At 37.6% G+C, this 25,195-nt stretch overlaps 1 protein-coding gene across 1 annotated transcript in view; it reads left to right on the top strand.

Annotated features, from left to right (window-relative positions):
- The window catches only part of MTTP (microsomal triglyceride transfer protein), a 45,561-nt gene that overhangs the window by 14,664 nt on the left and 5,702 nt on the right, over window positions 1-25,195 (top strand). Inside the window, exons 5-15 of the mRNA XM_060012023.1 lie at window positions 216-332; window positions 619-758; window positions 2,503-2,653; window positions 4,796-4,953; window positions 7,939-8,107; window positions 9,008-9,115; window positions 13,558-13,770; window positions 15,912-16,123; window positions 18,275-18,372; window positions 18,477-18,598; window positions 19,958-20,185. Of these exons, the coding sequence (XP_059868006.1) occupies window positions 216-332; window positions 619-758; window positions 2,503-2,653; window positions 4,796-4,953; window positions 7,939-8,107; window positions 9,008-9,115; window positions 13,558-13,770; window positions 15,912-16,123; window positions 18,275-18,372; window positions 18,477-18,598; window positions 19,958-20,185 (1,716 nt within the window). The remainder of the gene's footprint in view (window positions 1-215; window positions 333-618; window positions 759-2,502; window positions 2,654-4,795; window positions 4,954-7,938; window positions 8,108-9,007; window positions 9,116-13,557; window positions 13,771-15,911; window positions 16,124-18,274; window positions 18,373-18,476; window positions 18,599-19,957; window positions 20,186-25,195) is intronic.

Raw genomic sequence — 25,195 nt, forward strand, 5'->3', positions numbered from 1 at the left:
TATGAAGGCACTCATAAGACTCAAACAAAGGGAATGGAAAAGAATCCACACGCTGCAGGAAACACTGAATTCTTCTGCCTTCCTAGCTTGTCAGCCTGGGCAGAAAGTCAGTCCCCCATGACATATTAGAACCCCAATTTTCAAGCCACTTCCCACTGGAATTCAAATGGTCCATGTGAGAATCCCAAACATTGTATTTTTGCTTTTCTTTTTAGGTAGATATCTCTGGAGATTGTAAAGTGACCTACCAGACTCATCAAGATAAGGTGATCAAAATCAAGGCCTTGGATTCATGCAAATCAGAGAGTTCTGGGTTTACAACCCTAAATCCGGTATGCTTGCTATCACTTTCTTTGAGGCAACCAAGTAATTACCTTTTGTAGAGATTATTTTAAAATAATAGGTGAATAAGGTAACAATATAATTTGGGAACATTTATAATTTTTAGTTTAGGGTATTAATTTTGTATAATATCAAATGAATAGGTTTATCTTAACATATTGTAGGTTTGGGTGACGGGGAAGTTCTTGTGAAGATGAAAAGATAATTCACTGTTTGGCTTGATTCAAAGATAAAAAGCTAATTACTTGTTACAACCACATATATTTATTTATTTAGGTCTTGGGTGTCACTTCGAAAGGCACATCTGTCACTACCTATAAGATAGAAGACAGCTTTGTTGTAGCTGTGCTCGCAGAAGAGATACATGCTTTGAGGCTGAATTTTCTACAAACAATTGCAGGCAAAATATTATCAAAGTAAGATAATGTTAGAATTTAAGTTTTCTTTACTGTTCTTTGATATGTTATTATACTTGGTTTAAAAAAATATATGTGTGTATATACACGCACATGTATATGTAGTGCTTCCTCATTTTGACTGAGTTCTTTTAAAACAGTGATTATGTCTGTTCATCTTTATTTTTCATATTATCTACAGTAATATATGGCATGTAATAAATACTTAATGTTTTTAAATAGAATTTCATTAAAAATAAATTGTTAATTGAATAGAATTTAAATTTTGAAAAGGTAAACTACTTGATTCATTCTCATTTATTTTCTAATTTCTCTGTCAAATGATGTTAATGTTAAGCGTTAAAAAATGGTGGCATTTGTGAGTTCTCGCCTCAAGATTATTTTTTGTTATTGTTGTTAATAAGCACAGAAAAGTTCCATACTAAAGTGATGTGACAGAATTTTTGATGTGATTTATAGTACTTACATATTCGAGCCTATTATTTCAATTGGAGAAAATTTCTCTGGTCAGAATAGTTCTCACAGGCTAAAGAACTAGAATTTCAAATCTCAGAGTATGTATTATTTTCAAATTTTAATTCAGAAGAACATCTCTAGCATTAAATGTTAGTTTTATCTTATGTCTTGTTTCTCAAATGTTTCTTCTGAAGTAGCCCTAATGTCAGAGGTACATGGTTGCAAAATCTTGGGAGAAATGCTTCAAACCATAAATGCTTGAAATGTTATTGAAGTCTCCTCTGGATTAGAACCTTGTGTTCTCCTTTGTACTATATCCATATTGTTTTCATATATTTTCATATAAAATTAATATTTTTAATTACTTAGGTTTATCAGGTTTCCATTGCTCTATAACACACCACTCCAAACTTAGTGGTATAAAAAAACAACAATCGCTTTATTATTCTCACTCATAATCCTGGCACTTGCCTTGGTCCTGCTAGGCATGCCTCTCTTGGTGTCTGTTGTGCAGTTGCAGACAGTCACTGACCAGAGATGGTTCAAAGGCTGCTCCCTCACCTATCTGGTGTCTGGGCTGGGAGACTCAAACTACTGAGGCACCTTATGCATCTCTGTTTATTTCCATGTGGCCTGTCAACATGGCAGGTTTGGGTAGCCAGACTTCTTACATGGCAGCTCAATTCTCTCGAGGTATGTGCTGCTAGCGTGCCAGATGGAAGCTGAATTCCCTTTTATGACTTAGCCTTACAAGCCACATATTGAAACTTCTACTGTTCTCTGTGAGTCGGGGCAGTCACAGAGTCCTGCCCATGTTCAAGGAGAGGGCTGTAGATTCCACCTCTTAAAGGGAGAGAGGCAAGCTTCTGAAAGAGCATATCAGATAAAAATATTATTGAGGCCAGTTTTGGAAAACAAGATTTCCTAATTGTCTTAGTTAATAAGTGAAACGTGGTTGTACTGAAGACATCATTTTCAGAGAGCTGGGCTAAATCCAAAAGAGGTAACATCACATATCCAGGCAAATTTTCTTTCCTATAGTCTCTTGTCATAGTATTTTTACACTCCAGACTTAAATTTTCGAATCTTTGAGTAAAATTGTTGCTCCAGAAAAATTTCATAATTGTCTTGAGGTTTCTGTTACTGCTGGAGATATCACTGTTTGAAAGACATGGCCTTACAGAATTTGAATAAATTAGTATCTTGTTTGCCAAAAGAATGACAATTAGTAGCTTGTTCACTCAAAAGAATGCTGCTAATGTGACATTTCTCTTCCTTGGTTATGCAGGCAGAAATTAGAGCTGAAGACAACAGAAGCAGGCCCAAGACTGATGGCTGGGAAGCAGGTTGCTGCCATCATTAAAGCAATTGATTCGAAATACACGGCCATTCCCATTGTGGGCCAGGTCTTTGAGAGCGAGTGCAAAGGATGCCCTTCTGTAAGTGTGAGCAGCTGCGTTGTGTGGCCAAATCATGGAATAATCATGGCTTAAAGTTCTGTTTTCCTTTTGTCTCCAATGGAAGCTTCAGTTAATTTGTAAAGAAAGTTTACAAAGAACTACCAGCCACCACTGAGTTATAATGGCAGTAGCCTAATAATATGCACCCAAGGTGATGCATAATACAACAATAATTAACCAATGATTACCATCCACTCATTTCAAATAAAAAATGTTATGACTTAAGGAGAGCTTCCTCAGAGCAGCACTTAGAATGCAGTGGGAATAAGGACCTCATGAAGTTAAGGGGAAGCATGGCATCAAGAGCACAGACAGCGGTCTGAATCCTGAAAGTTCTGCCATTTGGTAGTAATATGTCCACAGGTGAAACGTTTTACTGACCTCAGTGTTCTCAGGATCGCTGTGAGGACTAAAAAAGGATACCAAACTCTTTGCCTAAATTGGGAACACTGATTTACCATGCCCCAACCTCCCCTACAGTTACAGCCAGAAATGAGATAGCACATCCCCAAGGCAAAGTGTAGATCATCTCGTAACATTTGTAATCCAGCAAAGAGAAATTTCATTTATTGCATGAATCATTCGTGATGTATGGCCACAGATATGACTCTGGGTTCCAGCATTTCCTAATACTTCACGTCTTGTCAGGAGAGCAAACCCTTGGCTTCAGGCTCTGTTTGTATCTACCAGAAGATGCTCTACCCTTGGCTATTATTAGTGTTGAGAAAAGTAGACACATCAAGCACTAATACCATAATTTGCTTAAAGTGTGAGGCACTAATTCCTTGCTAGTTTCTCAAATATACCAAAATTGAATTAAGGGAAAAACAAAATGAGACAAAAAAAGTAATTGTTCTCACACTTGGTTTTTTCTTTTGTTTTTCTTCCATAAATCATCTCATGTTCTGGTGTAATTTTCTAATGTCATATGAGATGGAAATTATTTAGAAAGTTGACTAATGAAACTAATCATCTTTTCTTACGCTATTAATTTCTCCCCCCACAGTTATCTGACATTATGAGCCATCTAAGATTTTTCATAACTATTTCTTCATTATTATGGGAAAGGTTTATGTCTTTGAGGAATTTGTTTTCCAACTTCAGTATAATGTCACCAGTGCAACCCTTTAAAGAAAAAAACAGATCTGACTTCACATTGATATGCTCTCTGCCCTCAGAAATGACCCAGTAAATCTTTAGCTAAGTACAACTGGAATTTTGTTTTGGAATATCCTCTTAAGATTAGGTAACCAAAAGGGACTTGAAAAAAGAGAAAAATATATATCTGTTGCTTATTGGAAGGAATGAGTAATTTAAAAACTGGCAGCATGGACATTATTCAGAGTTAGAGGTCACTGATGAGATTTAATACATTCTTTTACAACTGGGGAAAAGTGGTAAACTACGAAAAATAAGTTTTTAGCTTATTTCTAAGCCAAAGGATGTCATTAATTAGAACTATTTACTATTTTTAAAACCACAGTAGCATAATGATGGTGTATGTGAGAATTACCTTTATCTAAATAATACTCTACTTAACACGGATATATGAAATGAACAGTTCAGACCCCAGCAACATGTTTTACTATTGTTTGCAAACTATTTACTATTGTTTGCATCTCATACAGCAGTAAAATAAAGAGACTAGGGAGCTCAAATTATTACAGAAACTGGTTTTCAGTAAGGTTCCACTGCATAAGAAACCTGATACAATTCTTCAGCAGTTCTGATTTTTTTCCCCTCCAGAATATCCTGTTGTTAATGAAATTTTGGCATCATTTCACTATGGTGGTCAAAGTCTGGCCTCAGATAGAATTCCCTTGTTGTAACCATGGAATGACCCATATGCCCAGAAGCTTGAGGTCCTTTGAGCTAAGTGCTAATAGACAAAGACAGTCCTCCTACAGGGAAATTGTACACAGAGTCAGCAGGCCTCTGGGTTAGCCTCTGAGAGCCACAGTGGTATGGACAGGGGGCGATCAGATATATTGAGGTAAGACACAAAAAGCTTCTTTGGCTTGTCAGATACAAAGGAAAGTTTATGTCTGGAAAGAACATCCTTTGTAAGTGTGGATGTTCAGAATTATGAATGTGGTATGGGCCTGCGGCCATGTTTTACAGCTCTCGGAGCACTGGCAGTCCATCAGAAAACACCTGCAGCCTGACAACCTCTCCAAGGCTGAGGCTGTCAGAAGCTTCCTGACCTTTATTAAGCACCTCAGGACTGCAAAGAAAGAAGAGATCCTCCAAATCCTAAAGGCTGAAAACAAGGAAGTACTGTAAGTGCCCTGAACATTGTGTGGGGTTGTCTGTGGGAAAGCATTACTGGGTTATTGTTTATTAAGCAAGTAAGATCTCTTTTTAACCAACTGCCTCACCTTCCAATCAATTGTTTTGTTGTTTTGTGTTTTCATTGAACAGTTATACCTCAGTGCAGTAATGCAGTGGTTAATTGACCAGACATGCAATAACAAGTTTTCAGTAGTGACTCAGAGTGAACATTGTTTTTTGAGTATTCATGAGTTTACATCAGGTCTGGATTGGTACATAGATGGGGGGGCAGGGCTTCATGGTGACACCACGGTGCATGTGCTGCCTCACTGTTGTGAAATTGTGTTCCCTAGCTATTCATTTAGACTCGAAAAGATTTCGGAGTTGATTATAAAAACAAAAAGCGAATATGATTTTTTCAGTTGAAAATGTGCTTTCATTTTTATGTGATCATCCCCATTGAAGCCATGTTTTAAAAAGAAAATTGAGTACTGAGGTAAACAGCCAAAAGAATCCAGAGAAAAGAAATATGTACATTATTTGAATATTTGATGAGAGAATGCTTTATTTGACATGCATCGTAAAGAGAGTTGACTTATTTACCAAATTTACTTTGTAAATACAAATATACTTTCTAAGTAAAAGTGTTTTGGTCTTGTAATATAAAATTTGTCTGTAACTACAAATTCAACCATATGACACTAATTATCTTAACTGATGATATAGAACTTGGCTCAATTAATTTGACAAACAGTGGAAACTAGCCATTAAGATAATAAAAAGTAGAAAGTGGCCAAGTTACACACGCGCATGTACACACACACACACACACACACACACACACACACAGAGCAGCAGTAGTCACTGAGTTCAAGGGACTCAATTACCCAAGAATAAGAGAATTTAGTTTTTTTTCTGAGAAGTCTGTTTATTCTAGATTGTATTTGTTATTTACTCATCTTGAGGACACTAAAAAAATTGATATGAATTCCATATGACAAACCAAAAGTTAGTTGGGTACTATCTTCAAAAATAAATATTTAAACCAGAAGTTAAATATATGCAAAATCATAAATTCTCAGACTCTGTTTTAATCATAGAACTTAGGAAAAATATATTTTAGAGTGACTTATCTTTTTATCAAAAACAAAAATATGACAAGAATAGTGCAAAAATTAGCTATTTAGAACAGAGATTACACTAAGCCTTAGCCTATTTGTATCCTAAAAATTTTAAGGTGGCAATAATTTGTATGATTGCATGATGTAGTTTCTAAATCAGGTTATTTACGCAATATTGTACCATATCATAGGTAACACACACGTAACGTAGTACGGTAGAAAAGATACTAGGATGCGCTAATATCAGAAGACCTAGTTTTAAATTCTGACTTCCAACAACATACAACCTTTAAGTAGGTCATTTACATTTAGCTTCCCTGAGCCTCACTTTCAACATCTGTAAAATACAGAGAATAATTCCTTCTATTTATTGTAGGATAGTGAAAGTCAGGGTGGTGGAATGTAACATTTCCCGAAGTTTTTATTATGTGTATCTTATAACTTATACAATATTAACAAGTATGCCAAGAGGAAAGGCTTCTGTGAGCAACTGAGTTTGAAAAACACTGGAGAAACCAAGTTAAACAGTTCTCTGCTACAGAAATATCCAGCGTCTTTAATCTGATAATATTATGTATAAGTTTCCTTAAACATATTCCAAACTTACACGACTTTGAAAATCCCTTTTCTTAAAGCATTTGGTAGGACTAGTATTGCATGAAAAACACTTTAGGAAACACTGTAATTAAAGACCGTGTACTCCATTCAGAAAAACCTGAGTTCCAATCCTAGCTATATTTTTACCAGCTATGGGACCTTGAACAAACGACTGGATATCTCTGTTTCTTTATATATAAGGGAGAATATTAGTATTAAACTGATAGAGATGTTCAGTGAGGTGATGGTATTAAAACCAGAATATATTTATTGAACATTTACAATGTGCCAAGCACTATTCTAAGTGTTTTACATAGATCATGTAATTTAATCCTCTCAAAAATCCTAAAATAACTACTGTTTTTAGCCCCATGTTACGGATGAAGAAGTTAAAGCAAAAAGAAGTTGCACACCTAAAATTCCTAGTGCAATAATAGACACTTAATAAGTATTACCTCTCTCTCAGTTTGCTTCATTCACTAGGCTTTTTGTTAGGATCAAAATGGTATAGTGCAAGAATATCTTTCTTAAAAAGTATAACATATTAAATACATGTATGGTGTGAATGTGGAATAAAATATATATCAATACGTACCTAATATGTTCATTAGTATGGCAACTAGTTTCAGAAATTTTACCATCCCAAGACTCAGCCAACAAAAGATTCTTGATGAGCAGAATATGTAACTAGCACTTTCCTGCAGGAGTTTTGCTCTGCTCACAACTAATCATTGTGGTTGAACTTGAACTATACCATGGTGCTTTTTATTTTTTAAAAAATGAGCAAAAACATCTCTCTTGGATATAAATGAAAGTTTAAAGAATGTCCCACCTTTCCATTAAATAATACTGCCCTAGTTAAGTTATGTATTTGAGAAATGTATATATTTGCAAAGCTAATTAGAGAAAGAATTGATTTGGCGGACCATAGCTTTTATATATGACCCATACAGAAAAGTTTGAACCTAATTTATAATATTATTTATATGATTTTATTTATAAATCTCCAAATTATATTTGGCTTAGGCTAATACAGTAAAATTAATTTGTATATTCTGATTATACATTGAGGAGAAAGAAGGGAGTTAAGGGAGAGATTTCAAATAAAAGGGGGAAGGGTCTTTGGTGAAAGTCATTCATTTTTCTTTTGTTTAAATAAAAAATTTTTCACTTCTTTAGGAAATGTAAACCAATGGGGTCTATGAATGGTAGCGATTCAAAATAATTTCTTAAGCACCCTAAACATTGATATCCATGACCATGCCTTTTTTGTAGACCCCAGCTGGTGGATGCTGTCACCTCTGCTCAGACCCCAGACTCATTAGATGCCATTTTGGACTTTTTGGATTTCAAAAGTGACAGTAGCATTATCCTCCAGGAGAGGTTTCTCTATGCCTGTGGATTTGCCTCCCATCCTGATGAAGAACTCCTGAGAGCCCTCGTTGTAAGTCAAATGGAAACTGCAAAAATAAAGGCTCTGGGCTGCTCTTAGGAATCTAGGCAGTAATTAAATTTGCTAGCATCAGAATACAGGCTGAAATACAGCCTTCTGATTAGTCATATTCAAATTCCTTTGGACTATTTTCTTTCTGTTAATCATTAACTGTACAGTAGATTATTTCACATAGTGTCTTCTTTGTAATTCCTCTAAATAACTTAAACTATACTTTATGGAAATTTAAAGATTGTGTTCACCTATCATATAATGTAACATAGGACAAAATTTCAGAGGGGAGAGGTTTTGATTATGCTTCAAAATTTGATTTTAAAAGATTTATTTTGACTTCAAAAATCTTCATGGTATTTGATGTACAGTACATTGTATAATGTATAATCTTATACATGTTATATATATATATATATATATATATAAGATATAATTCTTCTGATATTAAAAATTATATCGGAAGCAAAAGCTAGAGTTCTCTTGGGTCCAAGGTTTAAAAACAAAAAGTGCACTTATTCACTTATGATTTAGGGGAATAGTTCATAATCTTTTTAGAAAATGGGTTTGTTTGAAAAATCTGATACCCATACATAAAATTACCCACACATAAAATTTTACAGATCAATTTTTGGATTCACTGACCCAATGAGCCCAGTCCATAAACCTCTCAGGACTTCACAGACCCATGTTAAAAATACCTGAAAGAACTCTAAGACTTTTCAACCCAAAGCTAGACAGTGAATTTGTAAGTGTCCCCAAAGCAAAATTCAGAGTTTGCAACCTAGGAACATAAAAACAATTTCCTCAGACTTTGGCTACTTTGTTTCTTTACTTAAAATATCCCTTGGAAATGTTTAAATGTTTCGGTAACCTATTTTATCCTTGTTTGGCTAATAGAGTAAGTTCAAAGGTTCCTTTGCGAGCAATGACATCAGAGAATCCGTTATGATCATCATTGGGGCCCTTGTCAGGAAGCTGTGTCAGAATGAAGGCTGCAAACTCAAAGTAAGTGCAAATCCAATCTCATTTATCGTATCTATAGTTCCGGACCAATCTATTTAACATTTACTGTGCTGCCCACCATCGGGGCAGAAATCAAATTTGTATGGTTTTTATGACATCAAAGGACTATGACTTCTTATATTTTTCAATTTCCATAATTATTTGAGTTGGCTGGTTTACTTCAGCAATCATATATCAAATATCTTGGCTAAACACAAAACTCACATATAAAAACATCCATTCAGTAGTATTTAATGAGTGTTTACTCTGTGCTAGGCATTATGCTAATACCTTAATATAAAGATACATAAAACATTCTACCATCCTCAAAGAACTCCTAGTCTGTTTATCAAATGCAAACAGATAAATAATAATATTGAAATATAAAAAGAGTGCTCTGGGGCTTCCCTGGTGGTGCAGTGGTTAAGAATCTGCCTGCCAATGCAGGGGACATGGGTTCGAGCCCTGGTCGGGGAAGATCCCACATGCCCCAGAGCAACTAGGCCCATGCGCCACAACTACTGAGCCTGCGCTCTAGAGCCTGCAAGCCACAACTACTGAGCCCGTGTGCCACAACTACTGAGGCCCACGTGCCTAGAGCCTGTGCTCCGCAACAAGAGAAGCCACTGCAATGAGAAGCACCGCAATGAAGAGTAACCCCCACTAGCCGCAGCTAGAGAAAGCCTACACGCAGCAACAAACACCCAACACAGACAAAAATAAATTAAAAAAAAAAAAAAAGAGTGCTCTGCAAATACTACAGAAGATGCACCAAACTATTCTGCTTGGGAGTGCTGGGGAAGCTGTCACCAAAATGATAATATCAAATAGCTTAGCCTAGAAGAGGTTTTTAGGTGAAGAGATAGTCTTGTGGAATAAAGGACGTTCTAGGAGAGATACAATAATGTATAAAAAAGCCCAACTCAAAATGAGCCTTGTATGCTTGAGAACAGTGAGAAATTCTGTGGGGCTAGAGCAAAAAATATGTATGTTTGTGGGGCAGATAGGTGGGAGTGCTGATGAAGGAAAGAAGGGAAGAGAGAAGAGAGGTAGGCTGGATCTCTATTAATGGCAAGCTAAGGAGTCTCGACTTCATTCTGTAGAGAAAAAGGAGAATAATGTGGTTTTTAGGTGGTGAATGACACACGCCGATTTTTTTAACCTAGGAAGAAGCAAAATGGTATATAGACTGGGTGTCAGCTGCATTAGGGCCAGTACGATCTGATCAGAAATGTTTGCAACAACCTGGGCACGAATTAATAAAGGTCTGAATTAACATAGGTGCTGTACGGTAAGAGAAGGAGACAGATTCAAGAGCCCTTTTGGAGATAGAATCGATAGTATTTAGTGACTGATGGGATGTGGGGAATGAGAAAGAGGTGAGAATCCAGGTGACTGTTAAGCTTCCAGGTTAGGATACTAGATGTATGGTGATGTGAACCACTTAAGCAAAATTTATATAGAACCTGGTTTGGGGGTGGGAGGAGGGTAGAGCTATTAATTTGGCTATGTTTTGGCTATGTTTGAATCCTTTGGGACACCAGGTTGAGTTGCCCAATAGGCAGATGGCCACATCCATCTGTAGCTCAGAAAAGGAGTTAGGACCAGGAATAGAGAGTGACTGAAACCTTAGGAGACAATGGGATTACCCAAGGGAGGCATATAGGGTGAGAAGGAAACAAAACAAAGGATTACATTTAAAGTTCTTCTGATAATGGGACAGCCTAGTTATCACATCTTTAAAGTTACCTTATGAGTCTAGCTGTAAACTATCCATCACTGTCATTCAGTTTTGTTAATGTTTTTGAGCAACTTTTAAAAAAATGCATCTTTGAAGATAATGAGACTTGGCTACCAAATGGACCATAGCAAATGTTCAGATTTTCTTTTCAACTTTCTGCTGTGGAATACTCATCTATCTTTTGCCCATATCAAAGACATCTGGATAGAAAGAAAACGATGTATTCTAAATACACATTTAAGGCATCTGCTGGGCACACAATCCACAATACCTTACTGTGCAGAAGGTACCTGCGAAGCTATCGAGTGCTATAGCTGTTCAGCATTTACTGGCATGAAAGCTACTGCCCTATGACAGTCTAAATGGCAGCTACACAGGTCACAATGAGTACTAAACCTCTATTTCTTTTTTCTATTTGTTTTTCCTTACATTTTGATCTCCCTGTATCCTAATTTCTTTTTTCACCAAATTTATATTTGAAAAAATTCAAACCTATGGAAAAGTTGTAAGAATAGCACAATTCCATTAATATTTGTATACCTGCTTCATCTGGATTTGCCAATTGTTAACGTATTATCATATTTGCATTACCTCATTCTGTTTTATTTCATTTTATATTATTTTGGTTGAACCCTTTGAGAGTAAGTTGCATGCATCTGACATTTTATTCCTAAAGACTTTTACTTCTTATTATTCGAGTGCCATTGCATCTAGGTTCTTATAATGGACAAAATACATATATTTACATTTATTAAATTGCTAGTTCATACTGCTACCTCCAGTTCTACAGGGTTCTTCCTCTCCTTCCGTCATTCTGTAATTATACCTTCCTTCTCCCACAGTGAGAACCCTGGTTCTCAAGAACATTAATATCCTGATTCATTTGCTCAATCCTAAAACATGTACAAAATAATTTTGGAATTGTTACACCAATGTCATTACAAAAACCAAACTGACTTAAATAAAGTTCAAGACTTCATCACAGTCTTTTTGACCTTAGAATATATTTCACTAAAGGTATACAGTCAGAGGACTATGTTCAAACATTGTTTGGATTAATTCTTTTTTATTCTCTTCTGTTTAGTTATGTTATTACTCATTTGCTTCTGTTTGAAATCAATTTTAGCCACCTTTCATCCTTGTTGACTTCATTTTATTTCTTGAACATATGGAATAGTAACATGATTCAAAAGTCAGGACTTTATTTGAAAAGTATTCTCAAAGAGGTCTCATTCCCTTTCCTACTCTTCCACCCATTCTCACCTACCTTTTCTATGTAAGCAGTATCATTAGTTTTAGGTTCTCCTTTCTGTTTCTTTTTGCAACAGTAAGCAGATGTACATACACATTTTATTTCTTTTTTCTTGCACAAAATATAGCCTTATATACACTCTCTTGCATCTTCTTTTTTCCACTTAACAACATACCTTGGAAATCACCCCATACTGGTTCACAGAGATCTTCCTCCTTCCTTTTACAACTGCCTAGTACTCTATTGTGTGTTAAACTGAGGCACAACAGTTTATTCTCCCATGTATGGTCATTAGGTGGTTTCCACTATTTTTACTATTACAAATAATGCTTAAATGAGTAATCTTAGGCACACTTTCTCTTAATTTTGGAGATATAGCTTCAGGGCCAGGGTATTGGATCAAAATGCAGATTTGTTAGATTTTGCCAAATTATCTTCCATGGGAATTGTAGCATTTTATGCTTCCACCTGAATGCCTATTTCCCTGTACGCTCAATAACAATGTATGTTGTCAAACTTTTGTATTTTTAAAGATCAATCTGGTAGTTGAGAAATGGTCTTTCTTTAATTACATTTGAAGTTTAGCATCTTCATTCTCTTTTGGGGCCTTTTATATCTTCCCTACCCCCCATCTCTCCCATGGTGTGTGTGTGTGCATGTGTGTGTGCACGTGTGTGTGTACCTGCAGCCTGGTTTCAGCGTTTATAAATCCTATAGATGAATTAGATCTTAGGAACCTTTCCTTTACAGATGATACTGAAGCCCCTAAAACATACGTAGCAGCAAAGGTAAAATAAGAACCTAGATGTCCCTATTTCTAATTTGCTTTTCCATTAAACTGTTAACTTGCTAGTTCATAGTTTCTAGGCCAGAAAACTAAAAGGCCTTTTCTGATTAAAGAATATGTTTGAAAAATACATGCTACATAAAAGGCATTCAAGGAATGTTTTTTGAACAGTATGTCAGCATTAATCAAATTTGGAATCAAGTGGAAACAAGCACTTTTTAAACATTTAGAACAAGACCTTACAGTTGGGTGCTAAGTGCTTTCACCGAAGTTGTTACTAAGGAAAAGGTGTGTGCCACTGTTTAGGCACCATCTAACCATTATTTTAGAATTTCAGTGAATGGGCAGTTTTAGGAATAATCGATCACAAGGGAATTTTAAAAATGACTTTATGCATTCAGAATGTGTTTAAAAGTAAATATGCCCATTATTAATTATACTCATTGCTTCTTAATATGTTAATGTATGTATTTTTAAAAAAAAACAACACCATCTTTATCAAGCTTTACTTGTTCATTTTCATTGTGTGCCTCAGTCAGGCAACCAGTGTAAAACTTTCTAAAACCTTAGGCTGTTATCCTGGACACAAGAGTGAAGCTGATCTTACCCAAGCTTTGTTTAATATATGGTTATGCATATGTCTGATGTAGAATGTGATTCTTTAGGGAGTGGTAGAAGCCAAGAAGTTAATCTTGGGAGGACTTGAAAAAGCAGAAAAAAAGGAGGACAAAATGATGTACCTGCTGGCTCTGAAGAATGCCCGGCTTCCGGAAGGCATCCCACTCCTTCTGAAGTACGCGGAGACAGGAGAGGGGTCTATCAGCCACCTCGCCACCACCACTCTCCAGAGATATGATGCCCCTTTCATAACTGATGAGGTAAATTCTCCAAGAATGTTTGCAACATTCACAAAAGGAAAAAAGCATGCCTAATCACAAGTCAGATGCAAACTTCTCTGAAATCACCCTATTTTTTTTTCCAAACTAACAATCTCTCTTTCCTGTTAGAAATAACTCTTAAATTGGATTTAAGGCTCTTCTGAAGCAGCCTCACATTTTGAATAGATAATGTCCTATATCCTGAAGCATAAATATTGAAGCACATTCTCTTGTTTTATCACCAAAGGTAATAGATAATGCTAAGATATAGGAAGTCAAGAATGTGAAAGGAAGATAAAGCAAGGGGAGCTGAATCTAAAGCTAAAAGATGAGAAACGGTCAGGCAGAAGAAAGGATATGTGTGTTGGATAGAATACGAGAAAGAAGTGGGAGTCTTTCAAGCAGGGGAAGCATATGGGTGAAGACCCACAAATGGGAAAGAGGGTGGAATATTCCAGGAAAAGAAATAAGTCCAGAATGACTGATACATGAAAAGTTAGGGAAAACATCTCTGCAATATGGTTATGCAGCCTGTACTTGAATGTTTCTGGTGACTAGAAGTTCAATATTTCACAAGACTTCTTCATTATTGGACAACTCACACTGTCCGATTTTTTTGCTCATATCAAGGTGATATCTTCCTTCCCGTGACTAACACTTATTTGTCTTAGTTTGGCTTCCCCTCCAGCAGGAGAATTCTACAAGTATTCGAATAGAGGCAAAGTCCTCTCTCCTTTTGGGTACCAATGCCAGTTCCTTCAGCAATTCCCTGTTAAATATGATTTCAAAATATCTTCCCCAGGATGAATTCTTATTGTCAAGTGGTCTTCTTAAAATTAATATCAAAATTCAATAAAGTACTCCAAATGATAATAAAAAAAAAGAAACAAATTCTTTTCTGAAATATCTTTACTTCCACAAGTTTTAAGATGCTCTTAAATTTTTTGACACTGGAATAACCTGGCTTAAGTACTACCATGATGGTTCCTACAGCTGCATTTTCAGGAAGCCATCCCAGCTATACTTTTTTTTAGGGCAGAGAATGTTTATAAAGTGTAAGATAAACTGCCTGTTGAGAATGATGTTCCCGGTTTGCAACTATGTTTTGTATCACAGTTGATAAGCTGCAAAGTGTGGTAATTAGGGTCATGAGTTTTTGACATAGACAGACCAACATATGGATTCTGGCTCTGTCCCTTCCTAGTTGTTTTTGCTTAGGTGATTCTTAATTCCTATATACCTGACAACAAAGCTCAACATTTGCGGAAGATAGAAAAAGACAGAGGAAAGTAGAACTGAAAGAAATATTTATAAATGCCTAGTACAGAACCCCAAGCACTGCATATTGTTAGGCAATGCTAGTGACCAATGAAATTATTTGTTGCCGCAGAATGTAATTATTTTGGCAAATTTTCTTTTCTGTTAATGTTTTGTTAAAAGAAGAAAATCCTCGAATATGACTTATGGACTTTAGATGGTAATGATGTATCAATATAGATTCATCAAATGTAACAAATGTACCACTGAGATGCAGGATGTTATACAGGAGGAGGTTGTATGTTGGGGGGAGAGGGGAGGCATGTGGAGCCCGAGGTATATAGGAGTTCTATATTTTAAGCTTAATTTTGCTGTGAACCTAAAATTGCTCTAAAAAATAAGAAGTCTATTAATTAAAAAGAAGAAGGGAAAATTCTGAGGTACCTCATTGTAAGGAAATGTAAGTTCATATAGCCATCTCTCTCCAGAGCCCCTTTGCCATGTGGCAGTAGTGTCTTTGAAAATTCTGTGGTTGTTAGGGAATACCATGATATGCTGCAATAACAAACAAGACTCAAAAATCTCAGCTTCTCATCCCCTCTATGGCTAAAGTAGGTAAAAGAAAATGTGGCCCTGAGCTCACTACCGTAGTAGAAAAGAGAGAGGAATAAGATACACCAGCTCTTAACTGCGTTGGCCCAGAAGTTACCCACAGTGATTCCATTCATGGTCCATTAGCCAGAACTATGACCCCAACATAATTGCAAAAGAATATGGGAAATATTGGAATACATGTCTATTTTATGAGCGTTAACTCTTCCTGCCCGATATCAATTTTAAAAATCTAGATGCGCACTAACTAAGCTTGAACATCTTACGAACAGGTGAAGAAGACTATGAACAGGATATACCACCAGAATCATAAAGTTCATGAAAAGACTGTGCGCACTACTGCAGCTGCCATCATTTTAAATAACAATCCATCCTACATGGAAGTAAAAAACATCCTCCTCTCTATTGGGGAGCTTCCCAAAGAAATGAATAAATACATGCTCGCCATTGTCCAAGACATCCTACGTTTTGAAACGCCTGCAAGGTATGAAGCAGTGCCCCGTCTCTGCTTATCCAAGCTTATTTGTATATTGATGTGGTACATGTGTGGCTAATAATAATGGTGTGGTCTTTATGCTGGGTTATGTTGCATAAAACCAGAGAGTTTGCCAAAACTATTTGGAGGGCCAGATTAAACAACTTCACTTTGGCACTGTGATTTGGAACTCTGGGTATGATTTTTTTACTCTAGGTCTCCCGTTCGGTCTGGTAACATCATATTGCCAAATGTTAGCAATGTTTTAAAATCCAACTGTATTTTCAGTAGGACTATTTTTATAACTAGCATCATAAAATGAGGTAGGTTCCCACCAAATGGTCTTTCATCTTAACTTTCCAAATGTTAGGAATCTTTGAAGCCTCATTTATCACAGGTTAAATGAATTTACCATTTGAGTTTAAAACCATAGACAAGACCCATGTTTCAGGACTATTCAAAGTACGAAGTATGGAATCAGCAGACTTCATTGCTCTCAGTTACTCATTGGAATCATCTTCCTTCCAGTTCCCAAGTCTCTTCTCCCAAATTCACTGCTGTCCCTTTTCCTCACTGAAATCAGAGGGCCAGGGAAGGAAGCTCCATTTCCCCTGAGTTACATGCCAAGCACTGCCTTCAGGAAGGATCATGTTTGCGTGTTCCCAGTTGAAAAGGGAAACAGACATGGGGGGAGGGTGGGAAATAGGAGAAAGGAAATGGGAAAAAAGGCAGTAAAGATCGAAGGAAAGAAACAAGGAGTAAGACTGAAGGGAAAAGAAACAGGAGGAGTAAGTACAGACAAAGGAGCAGGGCAAGTAAGGAAGCAGGGGGAAGCAGATCAGAGATGCAGAAAAGAAACAAATTCTCTCTGCAGCCATGTGTACCTGGTCAAATGCATTTGATTTCTCCTTCTATTGCTTTGCTTTTGTGAGACTCTGTGGGGGAGATCCTGGGTGTATTTGCTGCCATTGTCTTGTGAACCTCGTGATTCAGGGGACAGTAAAGAGGAGGCAGCGGAGTAGAGAGCAGCCTGGGAAACATGAGGAAGCCATCGCGAACACGGCAGGTCAGATTCTCAAAACTGAAAGCATCAGAGTTGGAAGGGACTTCAGAGGCCCCCTCGCTTGCTATCTCTCTCCAGTGAGGGGGTCTAGTCTCCTGGCAGGTGGTGTCCAGACTTTGCTTGCACCCCTCCAGTGGTGGGAGGGTCACCACCTCTGAGGGAACTTGTGTCATCATTTAGAGACTCTCTCCATTACTGCTTTGCATAACTGAAATCTTCTATTGGCCCAGATTTTATTCCTGAAGCAAAGTGGAAGAGATCTAATCATTCAGCCACATGCAGGCCCTTTGAATATTTGAGGACTACTCTTCATCTTTCCTTTTTCAGGCTAAAATCTTATAATCTAGTGATACTGGGGGAAAAAACCTATAAGATAACCATTCTTCCTCTCAGTGATGTTCTACCTCAGAACTAGGTCCAGATTTCTTTGGTTGGTTATTTTGATTTCGTTTTTGCTGAGTTGTTATAATTTTATTATTACTGATATGATTAGTGTTAAGTAGTCAGGAATGGAAATATCTCAACACTAATTAGTTAAGTAGATAAAATAGAGGTATGGGGTCAGGTTTAAGACTTACTTTAGAGGAGACTATTGGCTTTTACTGAGATGTTTCTTTAAGTGAAAACTACACAAATATAGAAGAAATTCCTGGGAATTTGCTGTTATATATCATTAGCCAGTGATAACATTAGAGGGTGTAGGAAAACATTTAAAGAAATATTGGGCAACCTCTCCAGTTTGGTACAACTTTCCTTAAAAGTATCTACTATTTAACAATAGAACCACGATGATTCAAAGAACATGTGTTTTCCACTCCTGAGGTGTGTCCATCAGTCAGCTTAAGCCATCTCATAGCTGGCTGAACTCGCCTCGCTGTCATTTTGATACCAAACTGAATTTCAAATATCCGAGGAATGGAGGGGAAAGCCCTCATCCTGATGCTGGTACTCCAGCTGGCGCCTCCCCAGTTTTGGAGTGGCATGAGGAAAATTTGGCCCCCTCTTTTTTTCCACTGAGGATTTGGGTTCTTTCCAAATCTGACCTGGGAAACAGCCATTACCATGAATGTGCAGCTTTTTCCTTTTACGTGTTACAGCAAAATGGTCCGTCGAGTTCTGAAGGAAATGTTTGCTCATAATTATGACCGTTTCTCCAAGAGTGGATCCTCTTCTGCCTATACTGGCTACATAGAACGTACGTAACCCAAAAAGGGGTTCTCCCTCCCTGCTCCGTCCCCTGCTCGGTATTGCTGGAACTGTTGTTAAATTACAGGTTTGTTTTTTTTTTTTTGTCCTTAGGTAGTCCCCATTCGGCATCTACTTACAGTCTTGACATTCTTTACTCTGGTTCTGGCATTCTAAGGAGAAGTAACCTGAACATCTTTCAGTACGTTAGGAAAAATCCTCTTCATAGTATTCAGGTATCTCATGTTTCATTAATTTTGCTTATTAAAGTATGTAAGAGGTTAGTGTGCAGTAAAATAAAATATATACTAATGATAACACTATAGAACGCATAAATTAATGGTGGATCTATCATCATCTGCAAGAGGCTGTATGGTTTACAGTCCCAGAGAGAGTTTCAAACATGAACTTGAAAACTTATATGTTTTGAGTCACTGGACTTGCCAAACATCCATAGTTTTTTCAAAGGTACACATAGTCACAAAATTGAAGTCATGCCAGTATTTCTCATGTATGTTTTAAAAACTGTTTTTATCCGTAGATATATTCCCTGGAGCTCCAGATATTTAGTTATAGAATATATTTCCTTCTCTTTGTGTTTCTATGAAGAGACTGATTCCCCATAATAAAAGCTTTCATGATAGAATATGGTTCTCCAAAGAGTCAATCTATATTTTTTCAATATTGCTAAGAGAGAAAAGAATAAAGTGTAGGCATTTGACAACTGGCTGACTTCCATCCCTTTAGTTTTACCCCAAATGTGGTGACAATCTCTAAAGGCTTCCTAATTGTGAAATATACTTTCTTTATAGTTTTTATGCATATCAAACTATAGCCTTCTCAATAAGCTCATTTAAGCTTTAAAAACGATGCAATGTATATAAACTTGAGATCTTATCAATATTGTATTACTACACCTTTGGTAGGAATCTAGTTAGGATACTATGCTTTCTGTCCTGGGTAATCACCATCTGTTTTCTGATATGCATTCTGAAATGCCAAATGCCCAGTGGCTAAGGTGCTGGGTGTGGAGGACAGAGAATCTGTAGGATTCCTGTGTGTGGCAGAGATCAGGATGTGAGGCTCCTCATAGCATTCATCATCTTTTCTTTTACTGGAGAAAATTTTATGTGGAAAGGTGTGAGTCATGGCTTAGAGAGTTCCACATCCTCTCATAGGGCAGACTGTCCCAACACTTCTCCGCCTCTTTTTAGGGGCTCTACAAGATAGCCGATCCACCATGTACGACAGTTCTGCAGAGACTGAGTCTCTAGGATGACGCCATTAAATGGAAAGCTCATGGTCATTGCAGTCAGACAGAAGGGGTTTGAGACTTACCTCTGCCATTTGAGCTTTTTTTTTGGCCTCATCTGCAAAATGGATACAAATCATATGAACCCCAAAGGGTGGCTGTGAGGAGTAAATGAAGAAAACGAACTCATATTCAGGCCTGGAGTTGTTTTTGTTTTGTTTTTGCCTAGCAACTGCAAATGTTTGAGTTTTTGACCCCTGGGAAAGTTCTAGTTGTCAGCTCATCATCACGTACAGAACAGGCATGGAGCTAGTGTCATGAATGCTATATCCATTTTCTCTAGGTGGTCATTGAAGCCCAAGGACTGGAGACCTTAATTGCAGCCACTCCCGATGAAGGAGAGGAGAACCTTGACTCCTATGCTGGCTTGTCAGCCCTCCTCTTTGATGTTCAGCTCAGACCTGTCACTTTTTTCAACGGATACAGTGATTTGATGGCCAAAATGCTGTCAGCAACTAGCGACCCTATGAGTGTGGTGAAAGGACTTATTCTGCTAATAGATCATTCCCAGGTAATGCATTCTGCAACTGTTTACTGAATGTACCAGGCATGCTTTAAATGTACTCCATGCTTGGAGGATACAAGACAAAGTTCCACCCACCTTGGAACTCACATTCAAAGCATTTGAACCTCTTGGTATTATTGCCCTTTCTCTTTTGCTACAGGTAAATGTGTTTTCTTTTGTCTGTATTATCTGATTAAGTCATCTTTTCACTGTTGAGGCAAAAGAAGAAGTACTCAACATAATATGAGTATAATATATAATGTCATTTATATCTCCATAGAACTAAAAGGTGGGGGTGGGGGGTAACCGATGTGAACAGAGACAAGAAATTATGGAGAAAATAACCTAGGATTCAACAGAGAAGAGATGGCCTTATCTCTTCACTTGGCTTTCCTGGGCACAAGGGCTTAGATGATATTTTTTTCTGAAGGCAAGAGCTAAACTACATGGCTTCATAGTTACTGATGACATTTGTCACGACAACAATGGTAAGATCCAAATAGTGCATCATCCCTGCCAAATTCGTAGAGACACAAGCAACCACTGACACCAACCACACGTTTAATGGAGACCCTGCCCCAAATTCTCATGTTCACAGAGCTTACAAAGGTTCACTCATTGTTAAAGAGTAGGATTACTTTCATTCACTTGACCTGCATTCTTCAGAATAGTTTTCAGTTTGCTTCACCCCTAAATCTTACATTACTGTACTAAGGTACGACAATACTATATTCTGTGTGGTAAGATTTAGGTGACCAGGTGACTGTGAGATGGGAGTGGGCTGCGTCATGGAATTTTTTGAGAAACAGAAAAGGGTTAATCTGAATAACCTTTGAGTTTGAGTGTTTGATGCTTAAAATTTTTTTCTTTAATGGCTTGACATTTCCTGCCTTACTAAGCATAGCAATATAAAAATGGAATATTTGCTAAAAAAGGATCTTATGGGAACTCCTTAAAGTGATCACTTGCACTCTGATTTATAATTATTAAATTAAAATTTATAGACTATAGGACTTGCTTGGGAAGTTTGCTTTTGTGGTTTAATAAATTCATAAGTAATAGCCTAGTTTTGACTTTGCCTTCACTACTTACTTTCTGTGTGTTCTTGGGCGGTTACTTAATAGCTTTAAACCAGGATTTGCTACTCATAAAGTGAGGCATCTGGAACAGATGATTCACAGTTTTTATCAGCTTTGTTCTTTGCCGGATAATTTGAGGATCTTGATTTGTTGGATTCTGGTTATGAAATCATAGATTTTAAGATCTGGGAGTGACCTTAAATATCAGATTTACTAAAACTCCACCAGAACATCATTGGTTGAAACTAGATGCTAATTCCCTATCTTTATTATTCCTCATAACAGTTCAGGATAGCTGTATATAACAAAAGAAGCCAGTTTGGGGTAGCTTAACCAAATCGTTTGATTTTTATCATGTTACAAGTATTTGGAAGTAGGTAATCCAGGATTGATATGGAAACCCTAAGATATTGTTAGGATCCAGACTCGTTTTCCTCAGGTTGGCCATCTTTACTTGTGGTTTTCAACCTCATGCTTGTCACCTCATGACTATCACATGGCTGCTGCACCTCCAGCACTAACTCTCATTCCAGGAAGGAAGAGAGAAGGGTAAGGTGCAGCAGAGTCTGAGACTCTTTTTCAAGAACTGTCCTGCAAGTACTATTTCTACAAAAGATAAGCATCTACAAAAAGAAGTCCTTTTTTATTGACCCAAACTATGCCATATGGATATCTCTAGCTGCAAGAGAAGCTAGTAAATATAGTTTTTCAATGGTTGTATTGACACTCTGAACAAAACTGTGTTTCTGTTAATATGAATGAAAAGAAGGACAACCAGCAATGCGTTTCATGCCCCTTAATCCTCAAAGTCACAGAAGAAAAATTGTTCTCAAATTATATTATAATTTTATACTGCATTTTTCCATTGAAGTATTACCTCTGGAGAGATGTATTCTTAATGCAAGAATCTCTGAAGAAGACATAAGAGTGCTGAGAAAGTAGTCCACATTTTAAGATGCAGGAATAATAACAGTTCAGTACCACCTGTACGTACTCACCTACCCAACAGCAATGCCTAATAGTCTGAATGGGGGTATAAATCTTGATGCAAAGATAAGTAATAACCTAGGTCAGGGTTGGCAAACTTTTATGTAAAGGGCAGAAAGTAAATAGTTCAGGCTCTGTGAGACATATGGTCTCTGTTGAACTACTCAACTCTGCCATTGTAGAGTGAAAATAGCCATAAGTGATATATTAACATATGAGCGTGGCAGTGTTCCAATAAAATTTTATTTACAAAAATAGCCAGTGGGTGAGATTTGCCTGCGGGCCATAGTTTGCCAACCCCTGATCTAGATTTATCTTGCATGATTTTTGTCTTCATTAAGCTAGGGCACTGCAGGCATATTCTAAGAGAAAGGTCTTCCCTTAGTTATTGAACATAGCCCAATGCCAGTGTCATTTAGATTGGAGTATTTGGCAGATCTGAGTTTATTATACAAATATACTGTTTGAGTCTCCCTGGCTCTGCAGAGCACTCCAGTAATGCCATCCTAGCTTCAGGGGCACATACCACTCTAGGTCAAGTGCTGACATTGAAGGAAATGTTGGCAGCGGATGACCGGTCACAAACGCCAGGGCAGATGGAATTACTCTGTGCTTACTCTCTCGCTCTCTTTTTGCAGCTAACTGGATTACTCTTCAGAGAAGGATGTCTGATAAAGTCAGATTAACAGGGGGATCCTCTTTAGCCAGCAAAGAACATATTTTCCTGAATGGGAGCAATGGGATGAGTTGTCAAAATATCAGCGTCTGAGCTGTAAGAAACACCTTTAGGCCCAGAAGTAAAAGATCAAAGGGGTCACATTAGCTACAAATACAAAGCTCCAGTATCTTATTCTTCTGGTTCATAAACAAGGATTTAAATAAATATGTCCTCTTGGTGACACAAGGACATAAGCCTATGCTTTATCTTGTTTGCAATATTTCTCAGAACAGGCTTCCTTGCACACTAGGAGACAAATGACAGTTATGATTTCCTGCTAGCTATGCATGTATGGTAGTAGAAAAGTCTCCCCACGAGAGACAGTCTGGGTATTCATTCTAGCTCCACATGCAGCCTCCAAGCCTAATTTTTCTTTTCAGTCTTCAGATATAATGCCCACCATGGAAGATTTGTATGAGAATTAAATGAGATAAAAAATGTAGAGCTTTGGGGGCACAGTAGGTGCTCAAAAGCTGTTAGTTCTACTTATTTGACACCCCTCAAAAATTAGAACCACTGCACTATGTGGTTTAGTCCCTTTCATGAAGGAAAGAGTGGTTTGTCCTTCTACAGGGGTCAGTGGTCTGTCCTTCTATTGCGGGGGGGGGGGGGCAAACAAATTCCTCTGTGACTATGCATAAGAATTCTTCCACGATCCCTTTGCAGGAGAGAAGTGGAATATTCCCGGAAAGCCAAGGCACTCCTCAAAACCCACACTGCAGTGGAAATGCTCTCTCCCCACAAAAGGCACCTTGTTTAATAGCTGTGAAATGTTCTTTTCCATGGCAGTTGGTGTGTTTTGACATCCACGTAATGTATGGCCAGTGGGAAGGCTAAAGTCCACATCACAGACCTCTGCCGAGTTAGGTGGACTAAGAAGATTATAGTTTTCAAATGGGGAAGAGAGAATATGATCCAAATAAGGAAGTACTTTTGAGGCAGGGCATACAATAGGGCCAATTTGGAAACAATGACAGTAACAGTGCAAGTGCAGAACTCACATCTTGTTTCTGCAGTTCATGGGCATAGGTTACAATTGGGACATGATTATCGTGGTTTTTTCAGGATAATTTGTCTTCCTTCATATCAGTTATGATGCATGAGGTAACCCCTACATCCCACCACCACCACATTTTGTTCTGGACCTAATGTAGCAGTAAGTATCCTTAGGGCTGTCTCCTAATACGGCCCGAGCTCTGTGTTGAGAATCTCATGCTTTCGTCCAAGTATCTTTCAGACTGAAGGTAGTTTCATGCCACAATCAGACTTTTCTAGTAAACCAAGTTCTACGATTGAGATTTCTCGCCACATTTTTTTGAAAGTTGGAGAAAATTCAGGGAGATCAATGATCAACACAGTACTTTCTAGGAAGTGAAATTGCGGCATTAATAGTTGGTGAAAGCATGGCTTATTTGGTCTGAATAGGGCAGTTACGTAAAGAAGTGAGTCACGCTGCCAGTTGCTGTGGACCTAAGATCTTTGGAGGAATATCAAAATTAAAGGTACTGAGCCTTTTTCCCAGAACCGTTATCATTTCAAACACTGTCCCAAGGCAATCTGATTCCAATCCAGCTGGAGAATTTTTCAGCCAACATCACCCTGTCTAATGTACATAGAATTGCAAGACTTAAAGGATAAATGCTGGCAAACAGCATAAAACAATGGTTTCCAGACAACTACAAAATTACTGAGGACGGACTATGTTCGTAAATGAGTACTGTCCCTCTGGAATATGCCGTGGAGTTCATGTTGGTCCTTTTTGTTATTTTGGTGTCATTCCAAATGTCAAACAATAGTGTATTATGGCTTAGTTAAGTCGCCTTGCCTTACTTTCCTAGCTTTCCTTTCCTAGGCAATTTCTGGAACTTGTATACTGCACCGGCAGTTTTGATCCTGCCTTTCATTTACCAGCAGGATGCAGTTTACTATATTTGACACAGAAGTGGTAAAGGACTTCAAGAGATCATCTATCCCAAAGCCTCACCCTCCACTCCAAAGCCACACTGGATTTCTGACGGATATGCTTTCATTTTGCCTAGTCTTGTGGTTCTCAAATTTAGGTGCAACAGAAGCACATGAGGGCTTATTAAAACACAGAGTTCTGGGCACCACCCTCAGAGTTTCTAATTCAATAGGTATGGGGCTTCCGTTCCTAACAAGTTCCCTGGATGCTCATGTTATTTGTCAGGGTACCACACTTTGAGAACCATTGCCCCTCCCAAAGTGAGGCAA

Source organism: Delphinus delphis, chromosome 5 (genome assembly GCF_949987515.2).
Source record: "Delphinus delphis chromosome 5, mDelDel1.2, whole genome shotgun sequence".
Lineage (NCBI taxonomy): Eukaryota > Metazoa > Chordata > Mammalia > Artiodactyla > Delphinidae > Delphinus > Delphinus delphis.